At 35.9% G+C, this 15104-nt stretch overlaps 3 protein-coding genes across 4 annotated transcripts in view; 2 read left to right on the top strand and 1 right to left on the bottom strand.

Annotated features, from left to right (window-relative positions):
* Positions 1-1484, bottom strand: part of LOC109032869 (3'-5' RNA helicase YTHDC2) — a 31432-nt gene extending 29948 nt beyond the window's left edge. For both annotated transcript variants that reach the window (XM_019045193.2, XM_019045192.2), the window contains exon 1: positions 1209-1484. The gene's annotated coding sequence lies outside the window, so the exon portion shown is untranslated. The remainder of the gene's footprint in view (positions 1-1208) is intronic.
* Positions 1485-1606: 122 nt separating this feature from the next.
* On the top strand, positions 1607-6381 carry Rad9 (cell cycle checkpoint control protein Rad9). The gene is made up of 2 exons (XM_019045114.2): positions 1607-1789; positions 3459-6381. Exon 2 carries the CDS (start codon positions 3507-3509, stop codon positions 5262-5264), a length of 1758 nt encoding a protein of 585 aa, XP_018900659.2. The 5' UTR covers positions 1607-1789; positions 3459-3506; the 3' UTR covers positions 5265-6381.
* A 1134-nt stretch (positions 6382-7515) lies between these two features.
* BckdhB (Branched chain keto acid dehydrogenase E1 subunit beta) lies at positions 7516-14595 on the top strand. The gene is made up of 8 exons (XM_019045116.2): positions 7516-7913; positions 8489-8566; positions 9253-9455; positions 9911-10066; positions 11388-11559; positions 12238-12383; positions 13102-13188; positions 13542-14595. The coding sequence occupies exons 1-8, from the start codon at positions 7766-7768 to the stop codon at positions 13680-13682; spliced, it is 1131 nt and encodes a 376-aa protein (XP_018900661.2). The 5' UTR covers positions 7516-7765; the 3' UTR covers positions 13683-14595.
* Positions 14596-15104: the final 509 nt, after the last annotated feature.

Genomic DNA, 15104 nt, shown 5'->3' with positions numbered 1-15104 from the left:
ACACTCTTCCACAGAAAGATCAAATCAATTATTTGGTTCTCTCACATATTAGTGTGGACCCAAAAGTTTTCACCCATCCTGTTACCAACAGTTTGCAGGCCACACTTTATGCAATTTCTTCTTCTCATTCAGAATCATGCAACTAAATATCCTTCTACAGAATTGCTAAGTTTAGTGATTGTTGAGCTACTAGAGCATTGTTAGACTCCGGAGGTATTACCCGAAGACTTGCTACGGCATTCTTAAGTGCTCTCCTAGACTTAGCTCTCTCGAGGTCAGACAGCTAGAGAGCAGACTGTTGACTGCATAGAAAAAGAGATTAGATTTCACTACATCTTCACATTGCGCTTTTTCTCTCAAGCAACATCATCAAGTTCTAGGCCTACTGTTGATATATTTTTAAGGAAACTTTGAAAGTTGAGAAATATGGAGGATTTTGTCCACTTTGCATTTTTGAGATGTACTGTGGGTGGACAATGAAGAACCCGGCAGATGAAAAGAACGACGGGAGCGAGTCATCGAGTAATCCTACGAGCTCAATGCTCAACGATCCTCAGGAGAGCTCACAATGAATTTAGCAACGCACCTTAGAAGTGCAACTGACCAATTGGATCAGTTAACACAGTGTTGAGGTTGAATCTGCAAGCAAGTCATGGTTGGAACTGCTGTCTGACTCTGTCCACAACAATTCATATATTCATACCTGTAGGAGTGCATGCAAATACTTAAAAATGGTCTTCAATAGTAGAGATTGCAGATTCATCAATTGTCTATGTCCAATGTACACTCTCGGCAGATCTTGATGACAAAACTTTCAACAACCGTACCCCAAATTTGAAAGGAAGTTTCTGACCTAACAAAGGCGGCCAAACATTAGATTACTATGACAGTTCGCCACTAACCTCCACTGCGTATGTGCTTGCTAACACAGTCGTTCAGTTGGAGAATAATTAATGTGGAACGGAGAAATAAGACAGCATGTCATACGAACATTGTTACTCTTGTGTGTCTAAAACAAACTGGTTGACTATTTCTAAAGCGATGAGGATGTTAAAATTGGAACAAGATCAAACCCGATTAATTACAATTGCAGTCACTCATACAAATACTCCAAAAATAGCAATCTTTATTGCAAACATGCTTAGAGAGGAGATAGCGGTTTCAATCAAAGTATTTAACAGTGAAATCTTGTAAATTTGTCGATTTACCTCGTATCAAAGGTGTTTCTTCAACAAAAGATGAAAATCTGGGATCAGTTGAAGACTTTAGGGACGGATTGAAATGACTTCTGAGGGTACAGCAGACGATTCATGAAATCCAAAAAGAACATTAAGAAAAACAGATGGGAAAGGTTCGTCTTATAGAATCACTCCAACACAAAAACTTGAAACAAATATCTTAGTGCGAGAATCCTTTGGGCAGTTTTTCCACAAGATCGAAAAATTATAGTGTTTCGGCAGGGCAGCACAGTGTCAGTGAGGAGAGAACATGAGGTGAAAGCTAATTAACCTATGCAGCCATTTTGCGCGTCATTTCCATATGTTACGTCATCTAAGACAGCCATTTTGACTCGAGCGTCGCCCGCATGGTCTTTGTTTACGTATTTTTATCTGTTTATTTTTATCATTTGTTATCATTTCAGGTTTCACTTCTGAATCTTTTGAAATTGGATTGGATTCTTGATGAGCTTCTGTCTTAACTTCAGCAGATTTCAGTTTTAATTTTTTAGTGTTATCAAGAAGTACCTTCAATTCTCATCATTAATGCCTAGTAAAATGTAATGGAGCAGGTATGTTTTTGCAAATTCTATACACACTTGGTCATGGTTTGAGCGCAGCTTTCGAGAAGCGAGTTCTATTGCTAGCTGTTTGTGCACTTGCAAATTTTGCAACAAAGTCAACTTACTAGTGCCCTATCGCTCCCTGTAGCTTAAGGTCATATTAAAACAAGTGTTCTAAAATCCACAGAACACTATAGGTAACTTGCCGTAGAGAAATCATACGCTCGTTTTACTACGAACAACACAATCACCATGAAGTTTCTGCAAGCCCATCCAAAATAGGATATTGATGGCTGATGTCTGGAAATGTGCACCTCCATTACTCCATTACAATATTTCAACATCCCTGAGATGGTCTTATTTTTCAAACCAAAACAACTGAGATATGGTCCTGAAATTTTTTGTTAGTACATTAGAAGAATGAAGAAAACTCACAGAGAATTTTCATATGAAGGGATGGACACACATTCAAAATGAAGCTTCAAAGTGGTGGCTGTTTAGTCAAGTGTTGCGCATCGATGCGTCAAAATAGAGCGGGCTGCTCTCCTTTGAAGGTAATCAACGGCAACACTTGGCTGAACAGCCACCACTTTGAGGCTTCACTTTGAACGTGTGTCAAGCCCTTAAGCAGTTAATGAATTTATTTTCTAAAAATAGTAAAAGCAGAAATTTTCAATATAATAATCCAAGATACGCATTCTTAAAAATCAGCCGTTCCTTAACCATCAAATTATGTTGTTCATAGAGGCTGGAGTGTATAATAGTTCAGGGGCTCTTGATATGAACGATGGCTGCCTCTGAGGGGTCGTTGATACTATGTGCACACTCTTGCAGGGGGAAGAGGGAGTTGAGGAGATTGTTAAGTCATTTTTTATGCGATAAAATCTAGGGACCTACACCTCGAAAGCCTAACAAAAGGGTGGAGCAAAAAATCCAAAATTTAACATTACGAATTTTATGAACTGCCCTTGATGGAAGAGTTATAAACTGTAACACATTAAGACTAGAGAGAAGAAGAATGCATCATTGAGGATCAATGGATGAATCTTTTTTGTAGTACTGGATGACGACCAGAATGCTTTTCTTGGATCCACCCTTTTTTAGCCTGTTAACACCTGTTAAAGTTCAGGAGGAAATTAATTTTGCTCATGAAAAAAATAAAAGGCAGGCCAAAATTCTGCTGTTAAATCAAAAGGAGCTCATATATCGACGGAGTAAGTCGGCAATCACATAACTCGTTTGTGGTGTCTGAAAATCTCCGCCTCTATGTTATTTTTTTAAAGAAGAACAAATTGACATCATTCCTTGAAGTTTATGCAGAATTTTCTTCGCACAGAGAAGAAAAATCACGGCAGTTTTAAAGAATTGCCGTTGAGTAGTTTTCCGTTCAACAAATAACGAATGACAGGAAGTCTGCGACGTCGCAAACCGAGTTATGTGATTGCCGACTGACGCCTTTGATATGTAGTTTGACCATTGAAAGTGTGCTCCCATAAGTGGCTCTGGGCTTTGAAGCTTTGAGCTCTGAAGTTTTTTGACTCTTTCTATTAGTAATTTTCCAGATTTTTATCATTAAACTTCACTCTCTTCACTTTCTTCCCTTTCTTGTAAGCCATAACTCTTTAATAATTTTCTATAATGTCTGGTCGCTTATCTGAGAATTATTGTTGTGTTTCAGAGCTCTTCTCCACTGAATGTTTTCAATGAATTAGCGTCGCGGTGAACTATGTTTTGCATCTCATCCCCGAACTGTAAAGTTTTTGCTCAAATTATCCACACACTAGCAAAGATTGGTGATGAAGTCCTCTTTGAGCCCAGAGCAAGGAGCTTAGTTTTGAAGACTAAAAATCTGGCCGAGTCCTCCTACGCTGAGACAGAGCTTCAGGCAAATTTTTTTTCAAGTTTCTCTTTTAATCCTACGCTTTATCAAGAAGATACAATTAACTTTAAAGTAACTGTGCGCTCTCTAGTTTCTGTGGTCAAATCTCCGCACAGTTTTGACAAAAATGTTGATACTTGTTTATTACGTTATGAGCAGGGAAAGTTTCAACTAACTGTTATTATCTCTTACTCTAAAGGCACAACAAAAGAATTTATCATTCCTCACATAGAATATGAATCTTTTGAGGCTAACTTTTCTAAAGCTGATGCAAAGAATTACATGCTATCAGATGCTTGCACTTTAATGTCAGCAGCAAATCAATTTAAGTCTGGAGAAGACGAAATAACTTTGTCTTGCGGCAAAGAAAACAGTATACTTGAAAATTATCTGCAAAATGCCAAAGATTGCAAAACAACAGTGAAAACAACTGTAAGAGTTGATCATCAGTATTTAGAAACATATTCAATTAATTTCCCTACAGCAATCACCTTTTGTTTAAAAGAATTTAAAGCTTTACTTATGTTAGCAGACAATGTTCGGGCACCAATTGCATTTTACTTTGATTCTCCGGGGAAGCCATTGACTTTGGAAGTTAGTGAACAGGGTATTTTTCGAATTAATGTTCTCATATCTACCCTTCAAGCTTCAACAAGTGACCAGCAGCAATCATCTCAAACTCCACCAGCAAGTCTGGCTAGCCAAAGTGGTCAGTCAAACTGTGATGATAACAGGCAGTCGGCACAAGTAATTTCTACAAAAAACATTCCAAATAGTGTAGCACCGCCTGCAAGTAGTATTTTTCAAAATCAATCAAAAGCCAACCCAATTCGGGTGCAAAATAATATAAGAGACTCTGATAGGTTTGCCCACAATTTTCCGATTCCCACAACTAGTCTAAATCGGCAAGGATCTCAAAATTTAAGTCAAAACAACGGTTTAGTCAGGTCTCAAAATTGTGACTCAAGTCAGAGAGGTCACAATAAATTTAACAGTAATGGAAATAATGACCAAAATGATATGCATGATCCAAGTCAAACTAATACCAGGTACATTCAAAATGATGATCCTATTAGAAGTCAAAGAAGGACGCATGATTTAAGTCAAAATAATGAAAATGTTAGCCATAAAAATAGTCACAATGCAGTTCAAAGCAATGAGCCCAATAACCCGGTTTCTTCTCAACCACAGAACCTTGATGAAGCAGAAAATTTTGTTCCTAATGATTTTATACTTGACCCAAATGATTTCGCTGGTGATGATTTCAACCTTGATGAAGAACCAAAAAGTTCAAAGCGCTGCTCTGATATAGAACCTCCACAGTCGACCAAGCATCCTCGGAAAAGGAGGAGAGAACCTGAGAACAACAATACCCTTGAAGATATAGAAGCATTTGTCAAGGAAAAAAGGTCTAGCGTCAATTCTGAGGCTTTGAATTCCAAGTTTGATGAGGTCAATCATTCTCGAATGAAAATTCTGCATGATCCGGTTAATCAGCTTATTTTAAATGTTTTTCGGTGGTGTTTTAATCCAGCAAAGAGCTGGAAAAAGAATCGACCAAAGGTCATTGTGTATGATTCAGATGGTTTTACTGATTCAGATTGATTGTCAGTCAAGTAAATAAACTTGAAAGCAGAACAATTATGTCAAATACTCTGTCAAGAATTTGGAATTTCATCTAACATGTTGTCTCTTCAAGATACTTGGTTCATTTCTTTACGGAAATGCATTGGCTCCATACTCATGGTCACTTATTAACACATCCAATCGAAACTGAGTTGAAAATCAGTTTGCACATCCTGCCTCTTTTACTTTCATTTTTACCTGTATTCTAAGACAGAATTATCTTATTCAGTATGGTAGATGATGGCGGTGGCGATGATATCTAGGATGGTGATTTTTAATGAATAAGTAATTGATTTGATTTCTTTGAGAATGTTAGTATTATTTGGACGGACGTAAACCAGAATCAGCCCAACTGTACTTCCTGATTTCCTCTTGGGAGGAAATCTTATTTTTTTAACAGAGAATCTAACAATATAATGCCTTGAAACTTTCTGTAAATTTACTTTAGGTTATGAAGAACACTTATACTCACAAAGCTTCAAGTCAGAATTTTGATTAGTTTTAGTCATAACCCTAGCAGCAGGGACTGTAAAAAATCTCTTATAAAACTTGTAAATTTTAATTAAAAAAACTCAATAAAACATTTAAAATTTACAAAGAAGGGAACTCTTTTTGGGACTTGTTTTACATAAAATTTATGAGAGGTCAAAAAGTACAATAATTGCTTAAAAAAAACTCTTAAAAAATTCTTAAGAGTAATACACTGGTTTTTGAACACTTATTTTACTTTAAAACGCAATAGTGTATTTCCTTCGGAAAATACACTAAAAATGAGGTTTTTTTGGAGAGAGGTTTTTAACTCAGTCTTTACCTAAATTTTGCCTCTCGTAAATTTTTTGTAAAATAAATCCCAACAAAGGGTTCCTCCTTCGCAAATTTTAACTATTTTTCAAAAAACTTTTTAGGAACAAATTTTAACAGCCGTTGCTAACAGGGAAAAGTAATGCATGATCCTTGGGTTGGTGCTCCCAATAGGAGAGTGTCCAAATGTCTTGAATATGTTTGTTTGTGAACTATGAATTGTGATGATGGGGAAATTTGCCCGGAAACTTTTAAATTTTAATAAAACCTTTCAATCAAAAGTTGGTCGGAAAAATACTGTTTTTTTTATTTGAATGTACATTTCCCAAAGAATTAATCACAAGACATTAAGACAGGGATGCATTTGGGAATTGGACGTATTTCTATCAAACGGAGCTATGTGCGTTATGACGTGAGCCCTGTAATGCATATATTCTTATGAGTCTCAGGGCTCATGTCTTTATGCACATAGTTCTGTTTGGCAGAAATACATCCAATTGTTTTCAATATTATCGTTTTCTGTCGTAAATATCCAATTTCGGGGGGAGGGCGACTAAGTAATCATGAATTGTGTTAACAATGGGCCAACTGAATTCAAGGGACGGCGTGGAACTTCGTGCACCCTCGAATGTATAATAACATTTCAAGGCTTAGTATTATACTTGTGACTAGACGGAAAATGTGGGGATCTAGGAGGCTCCTCATTGTTGCTGTGCGATTCACTTCTTGACGAACGCTCCACACTCACAAAGGGTTGCCGTGCAGCAATAAAAAAACCTGGAAAATAATTCGGACATTAGAAGGAAACACGCTGATTTTGAGACCAACACTTAACTATCGACCACCGAAAAAGTATGAAAATCGGCTGAGAAGTTCTTTATAACTACAGTGGAACCGCGGTATTTGCGGACTCGCTTATCCGCGGATTCGCTTACCCGCGATCGGGAAGAAGGATACGGAGGGGGACGATATATCTGAATTTCTCGCGTATATACTGCGTGCATATCCCAACCTCGCGATATACCAGTTTTACATTTTTTACAGTCACTTTATGAGCTGTGCTGGTACAATCGCGATATAGGTAGGTACGCGTTTCTAATTTATTGTTTCGCACGGCGCGGAGCACAGTGGGTCGAAAGAGATCGGACGTGAATTTTTTAACTAAAGTTGAACATTTTGATATTCATTTCGTCATATTGTGCACCGTATGACAAGGAGTTCTTGAAGGAAATTCCAAAAGAGTATTAATGATACTACTTTTAAACTTCTATGTTTTGTATCTGCAAAGATACAAGCTTTTAAAGTTGCCAAAGCATGTTCAACCTCCTCCACTGTGCGGCGCGGCGTGGCGCGGTGCGGTACCGCAAACGGGGCAGGTTGTTGAACACAGACTCTCACGTTGGCGGTACGATTTTTCATTATCATACTGATTAATTATGTATTTGATGATAAGCACTTATTTTCAACAAGAGTATCTATCGAATTGTTGTTATCAGCTGAAGAAAATTTAAAGTGAGAAATCGTGCTGGTGTCGAATCGTGTATGAAGATTTTAACGAACTGCTGCATTGTTATTTTCTTCCCAAATGATTGTGTTGCTCTCTTTTTCACTTTTCGTTTCTCCATAGACAACATTGTCTTCCTGTAACGTGATAGTGTCGAATTTCTTCGTGATACCCAATGGCTGCTAGCTCAAAATTAATGCATAAAGTATTCAAAGATGCATCCCAGTTTTTGAAAGTTGGATGTAGGTTGCAAGCTCAAAATGTGATTTGCAGACACGCTTCGCATTTTACGTACTTCAAAGATGAACCGCTCAAAGAATTCGGTAAGATCACATTTATATTAAAACCGAAAAAATGGATTCACTCATGCACATAATATTGTATGTAAAAAAAAGAAAAAAGAAGACGCTTTTTTACTCAAAATAGAGGTTTGTAAATACCTATACTCAAATTAGTCCTGAATAAAAGAAAATTGAATATGTAATAGTGTTGGAGGGGGGGGGGGGAGGAAAAATATCTGGTGGCAGGATTCTCTGCTGAAGGAATTTAATTAAATGAGATATTAGTGAAATTTTGTCACTCAGCGTCTCTGTCTAAACGTCCAATTTTTTTATTGAAGAATCAACTTTTCAGAGACGTGTTACATCTGAAAACGAACACCTTCAAATTTTGTTTGGGTGCATGCTCATAATTAATACCCATTTTTGATTTTAGAAATTTCACTTGATTTTTTTTTTTTTGATTGCTTAAAAACATCTCCTATATTTTGTTTGTAACTATATTAATCAGTCTCTGTTTGATACACATAACTTTTAAAATATTTAAGTATACTTACTTAATTTAGAAATTTTGAATAATTTTTGAGAAAATTTAATCTGCCTCATATTTTCTGTCACAGGTGATACAAGTAAGACAAATATGTTCCAGGCAATCAATAGTGCCATGGACATAGCTCTTGATACTGATTCCTCAGCGGGTAAGAGTATTCTTTTCCTTTTTTTTTCATTCTATGAGGGAAAATTTTCCAGAAGCTAGTGAGATTTGTTGATTAAAATGTTACTGAGGGTTTTACAAATATTATTTGTCGACAGGAAATCTTTTGTGTAGTACCTACAAGATTTGCAGGTGTGATAAGTGAGGTACAAGATTTTGTAGTTTCACCACCACCACACCTACTGGTACCATGCTATTTTAGTCTTAGACGCTATTACTGATGGTGAGGTGATTTTACATTATTTGTGTTTCAATTACGTACTGTGTTCCGAAATAGATACTTCGTCTTTTTTTTAAAGAAGGGAGTAAATCAGCTTTAATTATTTCAATTCTTACTTTTTCTCAACTCTCAACTTCTGGAGAGTATTATCTTTTCTTTAACCAAAGAAAAAAATCAGGGAAATTTGCAAAAGGTGTTGTTGCTTAGTTTTTTTTTATTAATAAGCATAGTATGATTTGCAAGAATAGGGCTTGGAGCTCATCCTCTCCAGAACGTTTATAGCCTGATTTTTAGTCGTGCGAAAAAAGCGCTCAGAATGTTAATAAGTAATATCATCATATTCAGCAACAATTGTTCCGCATTGGTTCAGCAAAAATGTGATTTTATTAAATATTCTCAGCCATACTTCCCACCTCTACATCCATTATTTTTATTACTTCTTTTTTCAGTGGTTTTTGGAGAAGATGTTGCTTTTGGTGGAGTGTTCCGTTGTTCTATGGGCTTACAAGAAAAGCATGGCAAGGATAGAGTTTTTAATTCCCCTCTTTGTGAACAAGGCATTGTAGCTTTCGGGATTGGGCTCTCTGTCGCAGGTTCGACCGCTATTTCTGAAATCCAGTTTGCCGATTACATATTTCCTGCTTTTGATCAGGTAAAAGATACTTAGGTAAGACATATTTTAATATGTGAATTTAAATTGGTAAATTTCGGAAAATATTTTTCATCAAAAGGCAAGCTAATTTACTGCAACCATCTAAAATATCTAGTGTTTTGATTTAACTTCAGAACCACTTACCTCAACTGTAATGTTTCAAAATTTCTGTTAATAATTTATGTCTAGAAAAGAAAGCAAATAAAAAATGGCTCGATTACCTCTGATTTTTTTTAACTACTCTATGGTCATCTTGTACAAATTTTAAGCCTCGTAGGTATATTTGTTTTTCATCCAAAAAATGAAGCACATGCAGAAATTTTGAAAAGTTGAAATTGAGATATGTAAGTACAAGGTTTGGAGGCTAACCCACCAAATGTTGATTTGCATTTTTGTGTCAGAGTGTCCTCGTTTTTTTATTCTTGCGTATTAATATTCATCTTATCAAATTACAGATCGTAAACGAAGCTGCAAAATTCCGCTATCGAAGTGGTAACCTGAGCAATTGCGGAAGTTTAACAATTCGTGCTCCGTGCAGTGCAGTTGGTCATGGAGGCTTGTATCACTCTCAAAGTCCTGAGGCATACTTTGCACACACACCAGGTTTAAAAGTAAAACACCTTTATTCTGATTTTCAGCTTTAAAATAACATGAATTTGATAGGGAAGTGGCATTTACCCTTTGAACCATGACCAAGAGTAAGGTGGAATCTTATTGTGGTTTTGCAAAGAATATGAGGGTGGTTTCTTGATAACTGGACTAGTTTTGTCGCCATAACAGACAACACATTTTTCAGCCATATTTTTCGTAGTAACGATAATCACTCGAATTTTTTTGCATTAATCTTCAAAGAGATACGTATTATACCGCTTTCTAATGATTTATTGCTCTATTTCTCAATTAATATTAGGTATGTAAATTCCGAAAATGTGCTGTCTGTTTTGTGGTAAAAAGTCAGCGTAACAGATAGCATATTTTCGGCTATTTATGTATTAAAATTGAAAAGTAGAGCGGTAAATCTTTGAAAGGCGTTATAACACGTAACCCTGTGTAGATTAATGCAAAAAAATTTGAGTGATTATCATTACCACTAAAAATATGACCGAAGAATGTGTTGTCTCTTACGGCGACAAAACTATTCCAGTTATTGTGGAACCACCCATGAATAGTAAGTATAGGTATGTGTTCACTTTTAAACAAATAACTACAATGTAGTAAGAAAAATTTGTACACAATTACTGATTTAATGGCAATATATGTATGAACTTTCAAACATCCTTTTCCATATAATCGCAAAAAATGATATTATAAATCTATCAATCATTTTTTCACCTTCAAGTTACATCATAAAAATTATTTACCCTATATCTGTCTTAAACCCTATAGCTGAATGACTGAACTTTAGAACCATGTTTATTTTAATTGCAAGGATACATTTCTGCGCAAAAATTTCTATTTGGAAGGAAAATAAATCAACATCTTGGTTTGACGCACAGTAAAGAGCTGAGGAGGGCAGGCAGTAGCCACCTGAAGTAATCCCTCTCAAATAAGTATAAGTTTCTGAGTGCTTTTTAGCTTGGGTTGTGTTTTACGTTTTGTATTTTTTCAAACCATCACTTCCCTGTTCATATTTTACATTTTTACGATTTTATTATGGCGTGACATTTTTTTGTTTTTCCTCTTGGTTTCATGATCTTCCTTCAAAAATTCCGAGCGAAAAATGTTAATTTCATCTTCTTCCAGAAAATATGAAACGTTGAAACTGAAGTATGGGGCTCTGAAGTTTAGCCATTGAGCTGTTGGATATTATCTGTAGTGAGTAAGACATGTTTACTTGTAGCTGTAGACAACGAAAGCATAAGGTATTCTATGATGTCGGATTGAAACCATCCAGTGTTTATTTGAGCACAGTTTTTTTTATTTTGCTTTCAGATTGTCATTCCAAGAGGTCCATATAAAGCCAAAGGACTACTCTTATCCTGTATTCGAGATAAAGACCCGTGCCTATTTTTTGAACCAAAAATTTTATACAGAACAGCAGAAGAGGAGGTACCTGTCAATGACTATACACTTCCATTGGGCAAAGCAGATATTGTAAAAGCAGGTAAAGTACTTTCATCTCCAAAGTTTTTAAACGAGCAGGTTAAGTCTCTTTAATTTTAAGGACAGTCATATCTCGTTATAACTTTTTCAAAGGGGACTTAAAAGTAGAACGTTGTTTCTGGGAAACTGTAATTTTGAGAAACGTCATAACGAGATTCGACCATATTATCAGTCATACTTACTTCTCCAACAAGGAGGTTCCTCATGTCCATCTCCTATTTCAACAGAATTTTGAGGAAGAAGCATGATGTAAAAACAACATATCTTGCCCCTTTTCCCTCCCCCTAGATTTCCTTCAAACTTGGTTTACTGATTGCTCATAATTTAGCCCTTCTTTTCCCAACTTTTCAGACTATTCAAAAATTTTGGTGGAGAGGGAGCGCAAGGGAGGGGGATCAAATTTAAAAGTTCATGCCTCAATACCTCCAGGACAAAGAGATGTCGAAATTCGTTTTCTCTAAAAATAGTTTAAAATTGCCTGCTTTAAGGTACTTTAAAGAGAAAATTCATAGGGCATGTAAATGAAACAGTATTAGTTAGGAAAAAGATTTTATCAGGGGAATTAACCTACAACGGGTATGTTATTGGTAAAATGTACTTACAGCCTAACTTTTTTAATCTTATGGGGATTACCTAATCCCTACTCGTTCGATTGACCATATCAATTCTCATGTTGCAGGATCTGATATAACTCTTGTTGGCTGGGGAACTCAGGTGCATGTGCTACTAGAGGTGGCAAAACTAGCTGAAGAGCAGTTTAATGTCAGTTGTGAAGTGATCGATATTGTCTCTATTTTGCCCTGGGATAAAAATACTGTATGTGAGGTGAGATTTTGTTTTTGTTTTTTGAAGCCAATACTGTAAAATACCGCCCACTTCCATATTAGAAATCTGTTTGAAACAGATACCAAGTTACGACTTTGCCCTATGAAAGCACTGTGCCTTTAGGTACCATGCCTCAAGCACCATGTCCAATGTCGGTTTTGCCCTTTTATGTAGATTTTTAACATTATCAGGAGAGTAACTTTTTTATTTTCAAGAAATATGTCAGGGAGGCAATAATATTTGACACCAATGATTTAAAGAAAGGCTAGTGATTATTGTATCCATACCAATTTAAAGGAATCAAGTGTATGGTAAATAATTTTGCAAAAGGACCGTAACCAGCACCATAACTTAGAAACAAATACAGCTAGCTGGCTAGTTGTAAATACGACGATATTAAACAACACAAGCCCCTTTGATGAGCTGGCACAAATCAAACTGTTACCATGAATCCTAATTCAATGTTTTACTTTAAAAATTGTCATTCAATTTTTTTTGTTTTTAAATGCAAAATAAATCAGCGTTATCTCGAGAAAGTTAGCTTAATTTTCCTTCACTGTTCAAACAGCGTTCTGTGACTTTTCGTGAACAAAACTGATTCTTTTTTGTTTAAAACAGTGAAAAAAAGAACAACAGTGTCGGAATTTTGCAATAAAAACATATATTTTTAGGAAGAAGCAATTTATGTTTCATCTACCTTTTTATGCTCTCTTTTCAGTCAGTCAAGAAAACAGGCAGGGTTATGATCGCTCATGAAGCCCCACTTACCAATGGTTTTGGAGCTGAAATTGCTGCTACAATCCAGGTGAATTCTTATATTTCTAGCTCTTTTTCCCTGACCTTTCTATTTAAATTCAGATAGTAAAAAAATAAAAATAAAAAAAACCTGCTTAAACTCTAAGGCGAAACTCAGAAAAGCTGTTTTCCATATTTTAGTGCACAACGGTCTCCAGCATTTAATGCAACTTGAGACAATGTACCTTTAAGTACCCAGTATCTTCCAAAATTCAAGTGATCTTATTTAAGATCCCGCAGAAAACAAAGCATGCCAAAAAAAAAAAATCAGTGGTGTGTAACGAGGAATTTTTAGATTTCTTTTTGTTCAGAATTTCTTAAGCAGTGTTCATTTTCTCATCAATCCATTTCTCACAATTGCAGGAAGAATGCTTCCTGTACCTGGAATCACCTGTGAAACGTGTGACAGGATTTGACACACCATTTCCTCTCATTTTTGAGCCATTTTACATACCATCCAAGTGGCGATGTTTACAAGCAGTCAAGGAAACAGTACATTATTAAAGAGGCAGCCCCTCAGTAAATATGCTGAATCAGAGTTACACCCAGAGTTCACAAGCAGTTGAGTCAATCGTCATCATGGATAGGAAAAAATAAGACTGATGACCAACTTAACTCGGTCAAAAAAAAAACAAAAAAACAGTAGCTCGCTATTGGAACAACATCAATGCGTTCAAGACTCTGGATTGCACTTCTCAAATTCAAGATGCAATTCTGTTCATCGATATCAGTAACGTCAGTCTCAAAGAAAGATTTTCGAAATGTTTTTACTTAATTTGGGAAGATCCGATTGGACGCACTTTTGTAGAAGTCTAATTACACACGGTTTCCTTTCTGCAACTAGATTTCATTTTGCATGAAGGAGCCTGATGGTAAGTCATAGCTTGATTTTCAATAAGATATCTGGAAAGTGAGCACAAGCAAGGACCCAGCACCAGAAACACCAAGTACCAGTCGATGGCTAACGAACAAAACCGCCTATCTGCAAACTGACGATTTTCTAGAGTGAAGAAAAAACTTCGCAATTTTTGTAATTTTAAGGTTCTAGATTTGCAATTTTTTTATACATTACAGCTACATTGAAGCGTTATCTTACAGAATTGGAAAAGACTGAAATCATCAGCTTATACTGTACAATGCAGCTAAGTTGCCAACTCTTTTTTTCCAAAATTGTCAGATACGTGGTGTTGTTCGTTAGCCCCGGCAGTGGTTGATGGCTGTGATCCTCCACTCCGTTCTAAAGGGCATGAGTCAAGCAAAATGCAGAGTGTAACACATATTTTTGTGTCAAGATCATCACTATTGTAACCTGATAACAATGAAATTGGACCTAATTATACACTTGTGATCACCAAGAATAACATAAAACTTTTTGTAGTAATTTATCCTGTACTCAATAAATCTATCTTCCTATAGACATCAATGTTATCTGTTTATTCATGTAAGAATTGACATTACATACCTCGAAAATAATTTATTGAATTTTTTACTGAATTGGATGATTGTGATTAGACAAAACAGGAAAAGATTAGTGTGATTGATAGGTTTGGTCCAAAAGTCTAGTGATTGGGTGGCTTTTACGAAATGTCTGCTTATTTTTTTACTGATTTTCGAGGTCACCATAAGTGTTCTTGATGGAGCACTTAAAACACAACAAAAGGAGTGCATCGATGGCTGAAGTGCGAAACCACGTATCTTCATTGCAGAGTTTCAAAATTTCTGCTCCTATTTTATTTTTTCGAAGAGACAAGTCAAGTATATAACTTGAATGTTCTACGTTACATTCTCCTCATAGATAAGAAAAATTAAGGAAGTTTTAAAGAAATTAACTTTACCTAGTTTTCCGATGAGAAAATAATGTCTGACAGGAAGTCTGTAACATCGCAAACAGAGATACCTACGTAGTTTCACACTTTGACCATTGAC

Source organism: Bemisia tabaci, chromosome 2 (assembly GCF_918797505.1).
Source record: "Bemisia tabaci chromosome 2, PGI_BMITA_v3".
Lineage (NCBI taxonomy): Eukaryota > Metazoa > Arthropoda > Insecta > Hemiptera > Aleyrodidae > Bemisia > Bemisia tabaci.
Note: the sequence above shows the minus strand (reverse complement) of the source record. Positions and strands in the feature narration are given on the sequence as shown.

Coding starts and splice junctions, on each gene's coding strand:
- BckdhB (XM_019045116.2), top strand. CDS start 7,766: ATGGCTGCTAGCTCAAAATTAATGCATAAAGTATTCAAAGATGCATCC. Junction 7,914..8,488: donor TGAACCGCTCAAAGAATTCG/GTAAGATCACAT, acceptor TTTCTGTCACAG/GTGATACAAGTAAGACAAAT. Junction 12,384..13,101: donor ATAAAAATACTGTATGTGAG/GTGAGATTTTGT, acceptor CTCTCTTTTCAG/TCAGTCAAGAAAACAGGCAG.
- Rad9 (XM_019045114.2), top strand. CDS start 3,507: ATGTTTTGCATCTCATCCCCGAACTGTAAAGTTTTTGCTCAAATTATC.